Source organism: Paramisgurnus dabryanus, chromosome 24 (assembly GCF_030506205.2).
Source record: "Paramisgurnus dabryanus chromosome 24, PD_genome_1.1, whole genome shotgun sequence".
Classification (NCBI taxonomy): Eukaryota; Metazoa; Chordata; class Actinopteri; order Cypriniformes; family Cobitidae; genus Paramisgurnus; species Paramisgurnus dabryanus.
The window spans coordinates 22,701,689-22,715,311 of NC_133360.1; the positions used below are offsets into that span (position 1 = coordinate 22,701,689).

At 37.9% G+C, this 13,623-nt stretch overlaps 1 protein-coding gene across 1 annotated transcript in view; it reads left to right on the forward strand.

Moving 5' to 3' along the window:
* Nucleotides 1-13,623, forward strand: part of anos1b (anosmin 1b) — a 74,966-nt gene that overhangs the window by 30,151 nt on the left and 31,192 nt on the right. The window contains exons 3-6 of the mRNA XM_065259494.2: nt 7,416-7,478; nt 8,266-8,470; nt 10,430-10,614; nt 12,984-13,113. Of these exons, the coding sequence (XP_065115566.1) occupies nt 7,416-7,478; nt 8,266-8,470; nt 10,430-10,614; nt 12,984-13,113 (583 nt within the window). The remainder of the gene's footprint in view (nt 1-7,415; nt 7,479-8,265; nt 8,471-10,429; nt 10,615-12,983; nt 13,114-13,623) is intronic.

The window sequence follows — 13,623 nt, forward strand, 5'->3', positions numbered from 1 at the left end:
TAGTCGGGTGGATGAGCTGAGAAAATACATTTTGTATAATGTATGTAAAATACATAACAACAGTTTGCAGCAAGGTTGAAACCAGTTCCACTTCTCCAACATTATCAACTTTTTTTTAAACTTGACTTTCAGGTCAGCTAAATGAAAGCTGTCTGTTCAGGTGGGGGATTGATGGGGCAGATGTCAGAATAATCCATCAAATAACACAAAACAGATGTGTTTATATGTCTCAGCGCATTAACAACTGGAGGCCTGCCAGCGGCAGCTTGACCAGGAGCATGTCTCACAATGAAATAACAGACAATTCTGATAGATTAAAGAGGAACACCTATAGACAATAAAGACAAAATGCATGTTTGTATAAATATACAAATACCTTTATCTCAGAGAGTGTAACAGCATTAAAAAGTTTGGCTTAAACATTTTGATTTGTTTACAGATCTGATGTTTTGAAAAATGATGGAGTTGTTCAGACAGTACTCATATTAGTGTCGTTTGTATTATCTAAAACATCACTTTTTATTTAGCAAAAGTTCAGGACAGCTGTCATTGTAAACAATAACTGTTTATGTTCATTATTCCATCTTGCTAAGGAGCTGAAATTTGCAAAATGCTTCAAATACAATGCAAATGAGATATGAGCCTTAGTTCACCCGAAAAAGACTTTGTTAATATTCATTTTTGTTTACCAAGTAAAAATTAAAAGTAAAGTAATTTGAATGGATAGTTCACTTTAAAATGAAAATTATGTCATCATTTACTCATCCTCATGTTGTTCCTGTATACATTTATTTTTTTCCGATGAACACAAAAGAAGATATTTTGTGAAATGATGGTAAACACGGAGCAGATAGTGACCATTGACTTCCATAGTAGGAATAAAAAAATATGATGGAATTTAATGGGTACCATCAACTGTGTGCTAACCATCATTTATCAAAATATTTTCTTCATAATTGATCACAAAGCTTCCAAAATATTTTTTTTCCTACTATGGAGGATGAGTAAATGATGACAGAATTTAAATTTTAAAGTGAAATATCCCTTTAATTGTTATTATATTGCTTTCATTGTTCACATCTGGTGTCCATTGCTAAAATGGGAACGAAAAACAGATTCTTGACAGCTTTCAGGTTTTAAAGAACAAAAACAGCCATGGGGGATTTAAACTTTGCGACTAAAGTTTCATTTTTGGGTAAATTAATAATTTAATCTAATGCTTGCATTGTTTATTTCTTCATTTTCCACTCTTCACAATATAGCATATTTTTAACATTTTATTTACACAACAAAAACTAAACAAATTTAAGTCTGATACATAATAAAAAATAAAACTGTCTGGCATATTTTTAAGCAGATTATTTTATGTAGTGCCGAATATATATTTTTTTAAATTCCACTTCGATGTGTTCAGAAAAATGTGTCACAGTAATCCACAGAAAATGCACTTTGTCATCTAAAGCAGTGGTTTTAAAACTTTTTAAAGAATGACCCTAAAAAAGCAATCCACCATAGTTCGCTTTAAAAATATCAAATGTGGCATATATGAACACGGCCTAAGTGTGCCTTATTGGCATGCAAAACTACGTTTGTATTGCCAAAGCATTTGGAGCTGGGCTGCGTACAAAAAGTGAAAATAAAAGTAATATGTAGTGCAAAATTAAAGTGAAATAAAAATAAAAGAATAAGAACAAAAAGCTAGACACGAAGTTAAATAACAGGATAAAGCAGGAATATACATTAAGTAATGGAGACATTCAAGTCAGGTCAGATTAATGTTCTCTTATTTATGACATCCAGACACGTATTGTGCTGCTAACACACAGAAGTCCTTGTGTTCTCCTAACAATAAGATCAGTTTCTCATTATTTGATATACTTTCAAATGTCTTGTTCATGCAGTTTTTTTGTTGATAGAAAGTCTGAATCTCTGTGTACTTTGTGCATTCTGTTAGAAAGTGCAGCTGTGTCTCGATTTGGTTTTGGTTACAGTGCGGACACAACTTCTCCTCCTGTGGCAGCCATGTTTTTCTGTGTCTATGTTTTTTCCGTCTCTATAGTGAGTTTGTCTGTATGTAATCACACTGTAAACAGGTGCAGCGGAAAAAACACCCAATCTGGCAACACCAGCCACCAGTGTTTCACCGCTGCATGCGCCATCAGAACAAAAAGCAGCATGGAGGTGACAGCAGCATGTAGGCTACAAAGCAGCAATGAGTTTTATGACAAGGTCGGTAAAGATGAGGATGGTCGGTAAAGGGGTGCCGCACTTTTTTTTTTACGAACTAGTTAAGGCGGTAGGGTTTCCCATCTTAGGCGGGCCGCCCGAACTGCAAAGTCCTGCGGGAAACCCTGCACACACTGATCCCTGCCGCGCCACAGCATGCCACTCACATAGTTCAACATTAAATAACATCATATTTGTCCCAAATCGTTAACGATTAACATAGGCGGCTAACGCATATTTCGGATCTTGAAATAGACTCTGACTAAGCTCACGCTATTTAACGTGCACGTGCAATGTGTGATACGTGCGAATTGTCCTACATGCGACGCCAGGGGCGAAAATCTCATCTAAATGTTGGGGGGGACAATAAACATAAAATTTTTCAAGAACAATTTTTGAAGGGGACACCAATAATACAGGCAAAATTGTACTTGCAAGGAAATGGGTACAGATAGAAAACGTTTCTCTTTCTCTATGAACGGACGCAAATTTAATTTTAATACATATGAATGCAGAGGTGAAAAGAGTAATACAATTTTCTACTTAAGTAATAGTAAAGTTACTTTAATAATATGTTACTTAAGTAAAAGTAAAGTTACTTTAATAATATTTTACTTAAGTAAAAGTAAAGTTACTGGTCTAAAAATCTACTCAAGTAAAAAGTCATTTTAATTTTAAGAGTTACTTTTTTACAGCGGGGAGAGGTTTCTAGTATAGTTCACAAAGGAAGGATATATACATCTCAAACTATGTTTTTAATTGTAAACATCTCTACAATTAAAGTGCAATAACAAATGTTAATAAAATAAAAAGCTTTTTATAACTAAGAAACATTTATGGAATTATTTAATGATTTTTACAGGTGAGTTATGCACTTTTGAAGCAAAAATAATATGAGGTCAGCAGCTAGTAAATACAATCATTATATGAAGGTTGTAATTGATGTATTGCTGGTAACATACATTGTTATTAAACTATATACATAAATGAACATATAATGAGATGAGTGCCATGGCTATACACTATACATCCTTTACACGTTTATTAGCTCCCAGACCTGTGTACCTGATGTCTTTCAATCTATCTCTCTCGCGCTCTCTCTCTCTCTGCAATGTCTAATGATCTGCGCATTCTCGAGGACGTTCTCAAGTTGTTTGACTTGACGCGAAGCTGCTAGACCTCGGAAGATAATGCGCATGTATTAAAAATGCATCGTGCAAATTAGCGGTTAAACACGGTCGGCAATTCTCAAACTCCGTACTCAAGAGCATGAACCCTACCTGAATGAAACAATCGCTTTGCGTCAATGGCCAGGGGTTTCTTTCGTAAGAATTGAATTGAGGGTCTGCATTAGCCTGCGCCTGTCTCGTCCCTCTCCATGGTTCTTTTTGCGCGTTCCCCCGCCCATCAATCAATCATCCGACCGTGGCGCGTCTTTATCACCTTACTTTTTTATTTATTTTTACTCAGTAACGGATATGATTTAACATGTAGCGAAGTAACCAACAATACTTTAAACATACTTAAGAAAAAGTAAAGTACAGATTTTAAAAACTACTCAAAGTAAAAGTACACAAAAAACTCAGTTACAGCAAGGTGAGTAAATGTAATTTGTTACTTTCAGCTCTGCCTCACCTCTGCATGAATGCATAAAAATGTTTTCTTGATCGTTTATCTGCTTCTGTTCTCAGAAAACGAAATATGTTCATGTTTATATGTCAAAATAGTCCAGTTTTAAAACATATGAGGATAAACTGATAAGTGATGGGAAACGTTGTATTGTATATAGCTTATTAACGCGTCGGCTCCGTACACTTCTCTACCACCGGAATGTGTGGTGGTGAGGTAAAAGGGGCGTGGGCAGTGGACCAAACCACTGTGAGGCAAGGGAGGGGGAATCCAAATATTTAAAACGTTTTTTTGTTGTTGCTCCGTTTGCATTTGTATTGTTTCACTTCTTACACAACTAGTTTAAGTATTATAAATCATTAAATTATTTTCAATACACATATTCTAATGATAATTTAGGGGGGACAACCCTCAGATAGGGGGGGTCCTGTCCCCCCCGACCCCCCCGGGATTTCCGCCCATGTGCGACGCAGCGCAGCACTTCTCGCCCGGTGTGCGACTCCCTTGAAGCACCCGGCTTAACTCAACACTTAACAGTTTTTTCAACAGAGTTTTAAAGGACTCTAAACAATCCCAAACTAGGCATAAGGGTCTTATCTAGCGAAACGATTGTCATTTAAAACTGCAAAGTCTTGCGGGAAACCCTGCACACACTGATCCCTGCCGTGCCACAGCACGCCACTCACATAGTTTAACATTAAATAACATCATATTTGTCCCAAATCATTAACGATTAACATAGGCGGCTAACGCATATTTCGGATCTTGAAATAGACTCTGACTAAGCTCACGCTATTTAACGTGCATGTGCAGTGTGTGATACGTGCGAGTTGTCCTACATGCGACGCAGCGCAGCGCTTCTCGCCCGGTGTGCGACTCCCTTGAAGTACCCGGGTAGCCTTTAAAGGTATGTGCAAGCAAATACAAAAATTAAAAGACAGTAAATGCTAATGTAAACCCTGGTTGGATAAGGATTTAAAGTTGGATATGAAGATGAAATCTGACGCATTTAGCTTCAATGTTAAATCTGATCAAATAATTGCTGTCTGTGGTTCTATATGGGCTATAATGGCAATAATTTTTACAAATAATATGGAAAAAGAGAACTATAAATTAGTTAATTTTTGGAACTATGAACTAGTTCAGCATTTTGAAGTATGAACTGAACTAGTTTATTTGAAAATGTGTGAACTAAACTTTGAACTAGTTAATGTAGAGAGTGAACTTTCCCAACACTGGCTGCAGCAGGCGCAATGATATTGCACAGCAGCAAAGTCGTTGATTATTACGCCAGAATGAGAGTATAGTTCTTAGCCATATCGACCTAGAAAATCGTAACTTTTAATTTTCCGTCCGTCTTAGTACACAATGAAACTACAAAAGAGTCAAGTTTTAAATAGGAAAAATATCAAAACTCTTTGGTTATTTTTGGGCGTGATGCTAATGGTCTAATCAGATTCAATGGATTATGCTAAGCTATGCTAAAAGTGGTACCGCCAGACCCGGAGATCAGCTGAATGGATTCCAAAACGGTAAAAATCAAATGTTTAACTCTATGGGAGCTGGAAAATGAGCATATTTAAAAAAAAGTGGAGTGTCCCTTTAATGAAACATCTGGACTGAAGCTTTGAATCAGTTCAGATAGAGGATTTGTTTCTTTACACTTTTTAATGATATGAGTGTCATTTGAGTTTTAGATGTTTCCGGAATTAGTTTGTACTTTTATTATTAGTGAATATTTTCCCAATTCAGCTCTGCATTCATTATTTTTGTTTGTGTCGGTACTTTTGAAGGATGTTTATATAAAGTTCTGGATATTGGATCTCAATTGGATGTTTTTCCCATAATAGGTACGTTGACATGCAACCAAATAATCCGTTTGTAATCGTATTGATTGCTCATACATGAAGCCTTCATGTAAGGTCCTTAATCAATACGATTAAGGACGATCGAATGCAAATTTGAATCGTATTGAAGGAGGTGGTGTACTCCGATCTGTGATCTGATCCGCAGGAGAAAAGTATGCGTGTAAACGCGTGAAACTTAGTTTTTTCTCAATCGGATGCAAAAATGCATTGTGCACATGCGCAGAACATTTGTGCTCAAGTTCACGTCTTATATTAAACTCTTATATCACATGATTCTCGTCACAGAAACATGCAATTGCAAGGCAGTGGCATTACGCATTATTAAGCTAACGTTAATGCTGTCACGCGATGTACATTCTGCCGTGTTTATGTGTACTTTTAAAACATTAGGCTACTTAAAGAAATAAAATAGCGTTGTGACTTTTGAAAAGTGTGTTTTCATCACCTATATCTGAAAACAACTTAAGAACAACTTTCTCCAACTCCGCTTTGACTTTAATCAGGGAAAGCGTGAACTTGACGAGAGATGCTGTCCGCAGCGAGGCGTTGCCAAGTCCTCTGCTTTTTTGAGTTTAGATTTGATCTACCGTTTAAACTGTTTCCACCAGTTGTTTTTTTTTCTGCGGGTTAACGGTAAAAATATTTTGTTCATTAGTTATTGGTATTTAGGCTGTGAATAGTAATTGGGATGCTTTTGGGCTAGTTTTAAATGCCCATTTGGTATGGTTATGATACACAAATCTGGCAACCCTGGCTGTGCGCTTGCGCAAACGTTCGGTTTGGATTCTGAAGAACGTACATGTAAACAAACACTTTTTTATCAGATTGCAATCTTTAGGGTGCATTTAAACTGTATTGTCGTAACCTTCAATTCGTATTAAATTCAATCAGATTGACAAAATTTTGTGCATGTAAACATAGCCATAAACAGAATTTTTTTTTCTTTTTTTGGCAATAGAGGGCAATCGGTTCAATCACTGATTCTTATATTCTCAGCCAAATTTTAACAGGGATCTCTATTTGACATTGACCCTCAGGTCTGACAGTATTGTAAGCAGGTTCCAGCAGAACCCGATCATCTGCATACAGTAAACATTTCTCTCTCTCTTTCTCTCTCTCTTTCTCCATCGGGACTACCTGGAAATTTTCATGGCCCGATGGACATGTTAAAAGTTATTATTAAATATTAATACTACAATTACCTATAATATTATTTAAACTTCCAACCTATGTGTGTCACTGGACACCTGAAGCTGATGCTTCGCTACATTCTTCTTCATGCGGTGCTGTGCAGAGTGATCGGCCTATGACCTCCGTGAACAATTCAAAAGCTGTGTGCTCATGGTAACTTGATCTCATCCGCCAATCGGTCTGCGCAGGGTTGCATTGACTCAAAAGCACCATCTGCTTATGCAGGCCGAGTGCTGTTCATCAGCAGCACTTTACTGAAACAGGAAAGTGGTGTCGGCAATCGCTAAGGATTGATTTATATGTTCTCATTAGTATCAAAATAATTAACATCATCCAGGGTTTGAAAAAAAACACACTGCTCTAAAGTAGTCCCATGGACTGCTGTATGGTAACAATGCATACTTTGTGTTCCCATGTGAATGTTTGTGTGTTTTTCCATGGCATGGCAGTCATGGCATTTTATAAAGTTATAGACAGGTTTGTTTATTTGTTTGTCTGCAGTGCCTACAACCCTGCAAGGAGCTGTGGGAAACAAGACGAGCGCTGTCTCCCAAGACCTGCGAGGTAAAATCTGTTTTAGTGTCTTTGAAAAAGAGGGTAATCGGGTCGGACGTCTCTTTGCGATTAAACGCTATACGAATCGACACAGTGTACGCAGGACCACACATCAAAGATGAACTTTTGTTTGTATGCGATGCAGAATTAAAGACGTAGTAAAAAGCATGTGTGTGCTTTCGTGCGTGTTAGTTTAACTTGAATTGGTTTAACTCAGAATACTGTTGTGATTTCTCAGGCCTTTTATCTCTTGGTGAAAGGTCTCAGTGGAAAGCAATGCGTAGTTGAAGTGAACCAGATAAGAGCGGATTTACATCCAGAGCTTTGTTCTTCACAGAAAGCACAACAGCTGTTAACATCTTGTTGAAATTCACTGATCATTATCTGACTAAAGCTGTAATTTAAACAGTCAGCATGAAGCGTTTCAACGCTTGAGGTCCGTCAGATGGCCACGTGCTGCGCGCTTCAGTTGGATAATAAGCACCCAGAATGCATCACAGGCACTCAGAATAAGCACTGAAGGCCTTTGTTGTTCTCCCAACTCCGTGATTCAACCAACAGAAGAAACATTTGCCTCATTCAGACTGTTTGAGTTGGGTAATCTTGGAAATGTTGCACAAATAAACAGTTTCCAGAGCGCACACGTGTGTTCAGAGTGAGTCTGTGTGAGGGTTTGACTCAGACAATAAAGCACGATATGCCAAGCTCTGTGTGAAATGTGATGCAATCCATCGAGTTATTTGATTTTCTGAGTATGCATTTTTCTCTCCCATTCTCTTTGTCTTTGAAAAAGAAGCGTCATGAATGTAGAACCAGCGCTGAGTTCCTGCGGTCACTGCAGACACAGAAGCAGGGCGACTGTCCGGCACCGCAGAGGGCATCTGGTTTTGCCGCCGCCTGTGTGGAGGGCTGCTCTGTTGACCGGGAATGCTCCGCCTCCAAAAAGTGCTGCTCAAACGGCTGTGGTCATACCTGTCAGACCCCGACAAACCTTTACAAAGGTGCGGTACACTTAAAATTCTGACTTCTTCCAAGTGCTATAATTGGGTCCCCAGTGCTTTTATCAACCTAGAAAATGTGAATAAGATCAACCCAGTAACTTAGTTTTGGTAAACCATTCTTTGCAAGCATGTGAAAAATTAGGTAATTGAAATTTGGCTCCCCTGGTGATGTCAGAAGGGGATAATACCGCCCCTTAATCTGCACTATACAAACATGCCACTGCCATTTAGTACAGAGATCGACTCATTTGCATGTTAAATGACACACCCAAAATGGCATATTTTTGCACACACCTACAAAGTGACAATTTTAACTTCATATAATAAATTATCTACATTGTATTTTGTGCTAAAACTTCACATACGTACTCAGGGGACACCAAGATTTATTTGACATCTTAAAAAACTCTTGTGAAATGTCCCCTTTAAAGGGACACTCCACTTTTTTTGAAAATATGCTCATTTTCCAGCTCCCCTAGAGTTAAACATTTGATTTTTACTGTTTTGAAATCCATTTAGCTGATGTCTGGGTCTGGCGGTACCACTTTTAGCATAGCTTAGCATAATCCATTGAATCTAATTAGACCATTAGCATCGCACTCAATGACCAAAGAATTTTGATATTTTTCCTATTTAAAACTTGACTCTTCTGTAGTTACATCGTGTACTAAGACTGACGGAAAATTTAAAGTTGCGATTTTCTAGGCCGATAAGACCAGGAACTATAATCTCATTCCGGCGTAAATAAAGGACTTTGCTGCCGTAACATGGCTGCAGCAGGCGCAAATTGCGCAGCACCCGAAAATAGTTCCTTTGGTAACTTTCAACAGTAGGGGACTATTTTCGAGCAATCCGTAATAAATATCATTGCGCCTGCTGCAGCCTTGGTACGACAGCAAAGTCCTTGAACCGGAGATCGGCTGAATGGATTCCAAAATGGTAAAAATCATATGTTTTTCTCTAGGGGAGCTAGAAAATGGGCCTATTTTCAAAAAAAGTGGAGTGTCCCTTTAAAGCTGAATTTTTACTTCTGGGCCTGATGGACAGTGTAGCCTACACAAAGATGCGTACCCTACGCATACCCTGACCTGCACCTCCCTTAAAATGAGTAATTGTCCACACTAACAATGACTCTGAAGTATTTTTGAAAATTGGCATGTAGCCTATGGCATAGAAAATCAGAGGTCCGATGTAGATATATAAATTAGACTTATGGGTGGACCAGGTTCACATCTCAGGTCATAGCTGCTGACTATTTAGCATAATGGCGACGTTAGCATGTTTGAGAAAAATATGTTGTTACTTTTGACTTAATTGTCAAAGCACCACATCAAAAAAGTGAATCCTTTTAACTCTTTCCCTGCCATTGACGAGTTAACTCATCCATTAAGAGAAAACACTTCCCTGCCAATGACGAGTATTTCCGGCAAAACGCAACTTATAAAACTCGGAAGTATCGCCCTAGGGCAAACAGCTGTACGTCCGTGTATGTTTTGAGGATCACTCTGAATCTCTATCAAAAGTCTTTCACAAAAATGGAATTATCTTAATGTTTGCTCAAAATTTTGTGTTTTTGAACAAACCTACTCATATTTGAGAGTTGATAAAGAGAACCAATGAAGGTAGGATGAAACGTTTTTTTTTTGTTTTGTTTTAAAGCAGAGGGTCTGTTCTTTAATTTGATATATTGTATGTTTATATATTTAAAAAATAACATTTTCTGTAGGGTATTAAACTTTTGTGAAAATCATGAAAAAATCTGGCGCTGATTTTTTTTAAACGCTGGCGGGGAAAGAGTTCAAATGTTAAAAGTTTTTTTTAAAGCAGCATTATTACAAAGACACATTTATTGTAATCCATATTTGTTATTGGCCTAAATACAATTTTATAGCTGAATGTCTGTTATTGTTTATAAAAAGGAATTTTGTCGTCATGTGCGGGTATTTTGTTATCACTTAGGAGTCCCACTGAAGCCAAGGAGGGACATTTCTTTTTCTGAAGACCAACAAGGACATGTGGAGGTTACGTGGATGTCCAAGTTTAACGTCTCAGTTGAACCGGTTCTTTATATTCTTCAGAGGAGATGGAATCAGGGAATTCATCCAAGTGAGGATGAGGCATCGACCTGGCAAACAGTTCTCATGGTAAAACATTAAAAATGGTCGAAAGATCGATTGCTAGGGAACACATACTGATAAAAATTCATAATGCACTGTAAGTCCCTTTGGGTAAAAGCGTCTGCCAAATGAATAAACGTGAATCCTAGGGAACGCCTCTATTCTGTTCGGCTGAACAGATGTTTTATAAATTTACAGTCTTAATATTGTTAACCTTGTTCATAGCTGATGTGTGTGGAGGACTGTATTTTATGATCATTAGCACGTGGCCTGTAAAGTGTTTGGAGAGGTTTTTAATGTACTTGTGCTCTGACTATCACTTTGAGTTCAACTGCTTACAATTTACTAAAAATGTAATCAGATTCAGCCTTTGCTAGCAGTTTTTTTGTGGAACGCTACTTTAAAGCAACACTATGTAGTTTCCATGTAAAATTGACTTATGGCTCCCCCATGTGGTTGAAAAGTGCACCAGTGCCTAGTATCAGACACTCTTCTGCAGGCAGGGGGAGGGGCGGGGCTGTGTGCTCTACCCCCAAACTGGACTTTCAGAGTGTGCTTGTAGCAGGTTGCAGCAGCAGTAGAATTCGTCCAGTTAGGAGTTGTTCTATCACTGAAATAATTTTAGAGACATTATGTAAAGGTCGAAAAACTACATAGTGTTGCTTTAACTTCATGACTCGTCCTTTGCAGCAGTTTAGGTTCAGATATCTGCACTTTCATACTGTACTCTTTGAGAGAGGAAGAGAAAGAGAAAGTACACGTGCAGATGCATGCGCTCGCAAAACAGACACGGAAAGTCAAGTATACACCCGAATCCATTTTTGACAATTTAACGACAGAAAAAAATGGTTTGTGTGCCAAGTGCACAGTCTAAAAGAGTTGTTCCTATTTTTGTAATGAGTAATGGGTGTGTTTGGGGCGTAACGTTCAATAAACCAATGAGAGTCTCAGCTCTCATCCCCTTTTAAAGCCAGTTGCGCTCGCGCCATACCGATTCCTTATTTAGATGGCGGAATTTGTAAACTGAAAAACTATTTGGAGGAAGAAGACCACCAGTTTAAGTTTTCATTTGTATTGAAATTGTTGTTTTTTTGTATTAAAACCTTTTAACCCGTTTTCTTTCAGTCATGGAAGTAAAATTAGCAGACTTTTAATTGCTGTAAATAGCGTACATGATCAGTGTAATCTCAAAAAATAATTTACAAATACGCAAGGAAAAGTTTGTACTCTAAAAATACTTTATTTGTAACAAACAAGAGATAAAGAATGTACAAAAGTGTGCAGAGCCGAAACGTTTCAGCACTCGGACAGCACCGTGAGTGTTTTAAAAAAAGGATAAAAAAACTCACCATATCCAAAGTCATACACAAATACAAATACAAAGTCATCATATACAATAAATCCGTAGGGAAGCATTTAAAAATAGTATATATTTGTATTTGTTTAAAGAAAAACATTTAATTTCTCTTTACGCCTTCTAACGTCTTCTAATCGGTCCTCATTTATGTCCAAGAGACCCAATAATAATCCTTTACATTTTAATCCTTTCATTTTTCATATTTAAAACCGTTTGGGTGCTGCTGCGCATCCATGTGTGTGATAAGCAAACGCGTTTTGTCCCGTTTGTAGGCGAATATTGCGCTCTTTAAATAACAAAAACAATATTGCGCCATAGACTTTAGACCAGGTTTTTGTTGGTCAATGGCTTGGTCTATTTTAGTTGCCTTAAAATAGCAATGCGCCTGAACACACCTCGTTTTCAGACCACAATGGCCATGGGCGCAAAATTGGGCGCAAATGCTTTTAATAGTTAAACAAGGTGGGGCTAAACGTCAAAATGATAATTGCGCCGGGTTCAAACTAGCAAAAGACACTTGCGTTACGCATCGAACCCACAATCTTTGATTCCAGTTCGGATACAACTACAACACCACCATTAAAACACATTAAAGATAGAGACAATATTCAGACCATTACAGTTCACATGCTGTAACACTTCACATTTCTGCTTGAACAATTCCACTTCCACCTTTCATTGTAAGTGCTTTTTTTGTTCAAAAACGGAGGGAAAAGTTGTTTTTCTGTGACCACCAATAGCACCTTAGACATTAACCCAAATTCCTAAAAACATTGATTTGAACTTAAATATTTAAGCACATCCACAGATTAGTCATAAGGTATGGGTTTAAAAAAACAAGTAGCTCATTATGTTTGATGTAATGGATAGGGATATCTGTGCTACACTTTTCAGCAAGCTTTAATAGAAAGTTCCCTCTGTGCTGGCTCAAGCTGTCATTACTGCATCTTTTATCAGTGTATGGCAGTGACGGAGCTACTCCATCCTGCATCCAGAAAGGATTTGTTTTTAATGAAAGTCTCTCTGACCCCTCTCCCAGACCATGGAAGACCGCTCTGTGTTGAAAGACATTCGACCTCATAGATGGTACCAGTTTCGAGTTTGTGCAGTCAACAGTCATGGCACAAGAGGCTTCACCACTCCCAGCAAGCATTTCTTCTCTGCACGAGGTAAAAAGCTCTCTCTGCTGTCTGAAGAAAGGCCTGTGCTCCATTTCCAGATAAGTGAAGCAGTATGAATGACTTCAGATAAATGGCAGCCATGCACTGTAGAAGGGGGGGGCATAGTTTAACACCCAGGGGTCGATATTATCACAGGCGAACGCCCCACTTTTTTCTTATCAGTGCAAAAAGACTTAAATTACTCTGCTGATTTTGGACATACAGATATTATATCGGTATGTCCAAAATCAGCAAAGTAAACATCATTCAAAACTTTAAAGTGTTTAGTTTTTATTGTGTCCACTCCAAATAAAATCGAATTGTTGTGTTTTCCTAAAATGAAATTCCTTAATGTGTCGCAAAATTAAATATAACTTTGGAAGAACGAACTCAGAAGTTTGTGAGAACACAGAACACACTTGTGAGAATTGAGATGTGTGCGATCTTCCTGTTGGTCACCTGACCACTCCAGATTCAACATCCCAACATTCATAAAGTGACAAACATACCATCCGCATT